At 48.1% G+C, this 6,054-nt stretch overlaps 2 protein-coding genes across 2 annotated transcripts; one reads left to right on the forward strand and one right to left on the reverse strand.

The window, feature by feature from the left end:
* The first annotated feature begins 2,879 nt into the window (after positions 1-2,879).
* LOC115479697 (histone H4-like) lies at positions 2,880-3,191 on the forward strand. The gene has a single exon (XM_030217803.1). It carries the CDS (start codon positions 2,880-2,882, stop codon positions 3,189-3,191), a length of 312 nt encoding a protein of 103 aa, XP_030073663.1.
* Positions 3,192-3,505: 314 nt separating this feature from the next.
* On the reverse strand, positions 3,506-3,958 carry LOC115480888 (histone H2B type 1-L). Its single transcript, XM_030219858.1, has one exon. It carries the CDS (start codon positions 3,956-3,958, stop codon positions 3,578-3,580), a length of 381 nt encoding a protein of 126 aa, XP_030075718.1. The 3' UTR covers positions 3,506-3,577.
* Between the last annotated feature and the right edge of the window lie 2,096 nt (positions 3,959-6,054).

The following is a 6,054-nucleotide window of genomic DNA, read 5'->3' on the forward strand; positions in this document are numbered from 1 at the left end:
GGGGTCCTGAGACCAGATGGTTGGCTGCAGGGGAGGGCAGGGGAGACAGAAGGGACGCTGCAGGGGGGGCAGGGGGAGAGGAGGGTCACTGGACATGGGTGGCTGCAGGGGGGCAGGGGAGAGAGGTGGGTTGCTGGACATGGGTGGCTACAGGGGGGGCAAGGGAAAAGGAGAGGAGGGTCGTTGGACATGGGTGGCTGCAGGGGGGCAGGGGAGAGGAGGATCGCTGGACATGGGTAGCTGCAAGGGGAGAGGAGGGTTGGTGGGGAGGGGGTCCTGAGACCAGATGGGTGGCTGCAGGGGGGCAGGGGAGACAGGAAGGACGCTGCAGGGGGGGATTACCTTGCTAGCGCCTGTTTCATTGCCTACCGAAACGGGCCTTTTATACTAGTAAAATATAAGAAAACCAATGGACTGCATTAGGGGCTTATAGCCCATTTATGTTTAAGCAAAAGAGATCTGCAGGAAACAAAATATTTAATTTTATTTTGACTTACCGCCACTGGCGATTGATACAGTCAGCCAGCCCTTTGCCAGCGTCGGGGCCTCTCCTGAGGCGCATCCCGCCTACTCTAATGCAACTTCCTGTTTCCGCAGAGGTGGGACGCGCCTCAAGAGAGGCCCTGATGCTGGCAAAGGGCTGGCTGACTGTGTCAATCGCCGGCGGTGCCGGAGGGAGAAGAAGGCTTCAGGGCAGTCAAAATGACCATGCAGACGGGAGAGAACAGCAGAAGAGACAGGAGAAGACTCACGCGGGAGGGGGCAGAGAAGATATTGCTTTGGCATAGGCGCCATTTTTTGTAAAAATCTGTTTAGGGGACCGACCGCTCCCCCTGTGCCCCACCACTGCTTAACATTATCTCTTCTTCAGGAAGTAGGTGAAAGCTTGGCTCTTCAACCAGGACTTTAACGGAAGAAGTAAATGAAACCAGCTGCACATATTATTGCAGGACATGTTTAGTCACTCCTACCTTAGCCAAGATAATGTTCAAGCACCTTTCTGACTTCATTTGCAACTCTCTTTAACACTAGTCCCTTATTTTCTTAGTCCTGTTATTCTAACTTATCTATCTATATGTTCCATCTTTGCTTACATCCTATGCTGTCTAATAACCTGTTTTATCGTGTTGGCATTCTAATGTAGCATACTCTGCCATACTTTGTAGTGTTGTTTGAATATTTTGAATGCTGTAATTATCTATTGCTTACTGTATGTTGGACTTTTTTTGCTGTACAACCACCGCCTTGAGTGAATTCCTTCAAAATGGCGGTAAATAAATCAATAAAATTTGGCATAGTGTGCAAAATCCAGACTTGACATAAGAGATAAGCTCTCTTGGATTGCCACACCTCCAGTTGCACTGTCCTACCCTTTTTGGCATTATGTCTTAAATCGTGGCCTCTATTCAACTTTGCTTAGATCACTGCTCATTTTCCTCTGCTCCCTGGAGCATCCTTTGTGAGGCAAATTTGATTTGATTGGTATTATCAAATTTTGTACCATGTTTTTCCTGAAAGCTGGTCTGCTGATACCACACTGAGAATACTGGAAAAATAAATCAGTTTAAAGCAGCAATGGTAGAAATCAAGGATAACAATATTTACTTATTTATTAGGATTTATTTACCTCCTTTTTGAAGGAGTTCACTGAAGGCAGTGTACAGTAAGAATAGATCAAACATAAGCAATAGGCAATTTACAGCAGTAAAAATATTTGAAAACAATACAAAGTATGGCAAGTTATACTAGCAATGTCAACACAATACTAATAGAATATTATAACTGGTAGTGAAGCCTAAGGCAAAGTTTTAACATATAGATGTTTAAGAAGGTAGGAAGAATTAGAAAGTAAGGTGTCTGATTTGAGGAAAGCTGCACATGGAGGAGTGGATAAACATGTCCCCCTGCAGAATGTGCAGCCCTAATCACTCCTTGTCCTTGTGTGTGAGTGAGACTAACACGTTAGTTACTTCTTCCATTAAAGGCTTGGTTGAAGAGCCAAGCTTTCACTTGCTTCCTGAAGTAGAGATAGCAACAAAAAGTAGTAAAAGAAGTTTTAGGGTGGAATGAGGAAAGACTGAGCTGGGCAGGTTAAATGGTACTTTAGGTCCTCACTCGTCCTTATATTCTATGTAAATATCCTTCACAGCGTTTCGAATGTAGAAACATGTCATGTGTACGGTGTATAAGAGCGCATAGGATCATTTCAGTTTCTTTTCTTCTCACATAAAATGGTACTTGGTAAAGCAAACTGGAGAAAGAGCACTGAGTAAGAGGCATGAAATGTGGTGGTGGGGGGATTCGGCTGCCTCCACATTAGCACAGAGCTCAGTTCTCCATAAGGTCCGTCTCCCTTCTATATCAATAGCTGTTCGTGGTCGGCTAAGCTTAGTCTTTTTCTTTCGTCATCAGCAGTGTTGCCAGGTGGGCGGTTTTACCGCCCAATTGGGCGGTTTTCCGCGACCCGCAGCGGGAAATTTTTGCCCGCGGCGGGTTGCGGTTTTTTGGGCTGTTTTTGGCCTTCAGTGCGGTTTTTTCGGCCGCGGGGGGGCGGGGTTAGTGACGTTTTTGGGTGGGGTTAATGACGTTTTGGGCGGGGTTAGTGACGTGGGAGGCGGGGCCGATGACGTAGGAGGCGGGGCCGATGACGTGGGAGGCGGGGCCGATGACGGGGAGGCGGGGCCGGTGACGTGGAAGGCGGGGGCGGGGTTGATGACGGCGGGGGCGGGCGTGATGACGCGGGGGTGGGGGTGTCAGGGGCGGGGTTTGTGTTTGGGCGGGTTTTGGGCTGTTTTTTGGGCTCGATCGGGCTGGAAAAAAATTTTCCACCTGGCAACCCTGGTCATCAGTGAAGTGCTTTTTAGTTTTGTAAGCTAAAGATGTCTGGTCGTGGTAAAGGCGGAAAAGGTTTGGGCAAAGGGGGCGCCAAGCGGCACAGGAAAGTGCTGCGCGATAACATCCAGGGAATAACAAAGCCCGCTATTCGGCGCCTGGCTCGCCGAGGCGGAGTCAAGCGTATCTCCGGTCTCATCTATGAAGAGACTCGCGGGGTGCTGAAGGTTTTCTTAGAGAATGTTATTCGAGACGCCGTCACCTACACTGAGCACGCCAAGAGAAAGACTGTAACAGCTATGGACGTAGTGTATGCCTTAAAGTGCCAGGGCCGTACTCTGTATGGCTTCGGAGGCTAAAGGACCTGACCCTTGCTTGCTCGCAACCAACTTAAAAGGCTCTTTTAAGAGCCACCCATACTTTCAGCAAAAGAGCTGTGATTTCAGGTTTTAGTGTCGGCTCTGTGCTAAAGAATTGTTGAACGACATGGGCATAGCTTTTCATGGTTCAAAATCTTGTTGCTTGTTCTGGAATGTTTGCTAGCATCCTTGTTACTTACTCTTTGTTGTTTTGAGCTGTTGTTTCGAAATTATCCTAGAGAAGATGGTGGAGTCGTGCTAATTTTGGGCCAGCCTGACTCATACAGCAAAAAGTGGCACTTTTAGCTCTTAAAGTGGAGTAAGTGGGTGGCTCTGAAAAGAGCCTTTGGGTTTTCTGTGTGTGCAGCTGTAGGCTAAGTCCGCCCTTACTTGGAGCTGGTGTACTTGGTGACGGCTTTGGTGCCCTCGGACACGGCGTGCTTGGCCAGCTCACCGGGCAGCAGCAGACGCACTGCGGTCTGGATTTCCCTGGAAGTGATGGTGGAGCGTTTGTTATAGTGAGCGAGGCGAGAAGCTTCTCCAGCGATGCGCTCAAAGATGTCGTTCACGAAGGAATTCATGATGTTCATGGCTTTGGACGAAATGCCAGTGTCTGGATGAACCTGCTTCAGTACTTTATACACATAAATAGCATAGCTCTCTTTCCTGCTTCTCTTCCGTTTTTTGCCGTCCTTTTTTTGGGTCTTGCTCACGGCTTTCTTAGAGCCCTTCTTGGGCGCGGGAGCAGATTTGGCTAGTTCAGGCATGGTAACAATAACAAGCTCAATAACAATCGCTCCTAGATAGACACTGACTCGCAAACTGTCCCGAAAGCTTTCAAATGGCGCTTTATAGGCCACCCCATGCAAATTACTAGAGCTGAGCGTGGCGTTTTGCCCAACATCCAGGCAGTGCTACTGCCTAAGAAAACCGAGAGCCACAAGGTGGCTAAGAGCAAATAAAGCTGTCCCGCTGAGAGGATGAAAACCAGAAACACAAAGAGGCAGATGCAGCAACCAAACGTAAAAAAATCTAAATCGTTAAAGTCCCTAACGATTTTAAAATAACGAAACATGCACCAAAAAAAAAAGTCACACATGGTGAGATCGGTAGTGAAACGTACAATGTATCAAAGAATCACAATACACATCGTTAATCGGCCCCCAAATCATGCGCAGAGCAGCCAAGCGTTATGTTAGCTGCTCTGCGCATGCCACAAACAGTCAAAACACAGTCAAATCGCAAGCACATGGCTCCCAAATAAAAACAAAAATAAAAAAAAAGGGTCGGGAGGGGGCAAGGGCGCTCATCAGGAGCGTCCTGTACAGACGGCCTTGCCCCCCCCCCCCCCCGCTGCTCCCCACTTTCCGCCGCTCCCCCCACCCCGAAAAAGCAAAATTCTAGCAGCCCCTGCCCCCTCCCCACTTTCCGCCGCTCCCCCCACCCCGAAAAAGCAAAATTCTAGCAGCCCCTGCCCCCTCCCCACTTTCCGCCGCTCCCCCCACCCCGAAAAAGCAAACTTCTAGAAGCCCCTGCCCCCCTCCCTTCCTCACTACTCTGTCACCTCAGCTCCGCCTCCCGACATCCTCCGTCCGCGCCCCGCCCCCTTTTGGGGTCGTCGCCGCCATTCCCCTCCTCCATCGGGCCCCCCTTCCTCTTACCGGGCCCGTGCAGCGCCTCTCTCCTCTGTCCGAAGGCGCTGCACGGGCAAGAAGAACGCTGAATCAGCTGATGCCTGCCTTCGCGATGGGCGTCTTTCTCCTCCTGGGCCCGCCCCTGTCTGACGTCAGTAACCTACGTAGGTTCCCTTATCTCTTATTTGTCCTGTTTGTCCTAATTAGATTGTAAGCTCTGTTGAGCAGGAACTGTCTTCTCATGTTCAAGTGTACAGCTGAGTACATCTAGCAACTCTATAGAAATGATAAGTAGTAGAAAAAGCAGCTGCAGTCAAAGCAAAACAATAGGTCCTGACAGACACACAAACTGAAAGGTCCATCATCAGTACATCCTTTAACCTGTATTTTTACAGGATGTTTTTGTGAGGATAAGTGTTGAATTATACAGATCAGAGTGGGGGGGGGGGGGGGGAGAGCTGCAAGACTGCAGCCTGAAAATTCATTGAGCAGACCTGTGATCTCTGACAGCATAAGGTGCAGCTTCTGTGGGAGGGAGGGAGGCAGGCAGGCATGAGTGTAAATACAGCTTTGATTTGATTTTGTTTTCTTTTTTATATATAGCATCCTTCGTTACTATATTGGAGAAACAGGCCAGATGCTTAAGACAAGATTCAATTTACATAGACATCATATGAACAATACTGGTGCCAGCAGGGTTCCCATGCCTGTTGGTCAACATTTTACAGGACCAGGACACTGTACCAGTGACTTCACAGTGAGAATCCTCAAAGGTAACTTTAAAACCATACAAGAAAGACCTTTGAAGTCAGAATGATTGAATATTTTAACACCCAACAGAAAGGACTTAACAAGGATCTGGGGTTCCTAGCCCATTATAAACCATAAAGCTGTATGTCTCTGTTGATCACCCTCCCCACACCTATCCACACCCACCCTGTTAGAATATCAATGATATGCTTTGATGTCCCCATGCATACTTCCTACCCACCCCCTCCTCCCACCCTGTCAGACTGTCATAGTAATGCTTGAATGTTTTCACTTATATACACTGTCAGCTAGCACATTTGCTTATTTCCGATCTGAGGAAGAAGGGCAACCTTCGAAAGTTAATCAAGAAATGTATTAAGTTATGTCCAATAAAAAAGGTATCATCTTATTTTCTTTTCCATGTTTTATTTTGTTTGATTTCTATTGATAACCTTAAGAGTGGACTAACACGGCTACCA

Source organism: Microcaecilia unicolor, chromosome 11 (assembly GCF_901765095.1).
Source record: "Microcaecilia unicolor chromosome 11, aMicUni1.1, whole genome shotgun sequence".
NCBI lineage: Eukaryota > Metazoa > Chordata > Amphibia > Gymnophiona > Siphonopidae > Microcaecilia > Microcaecilia unicolor.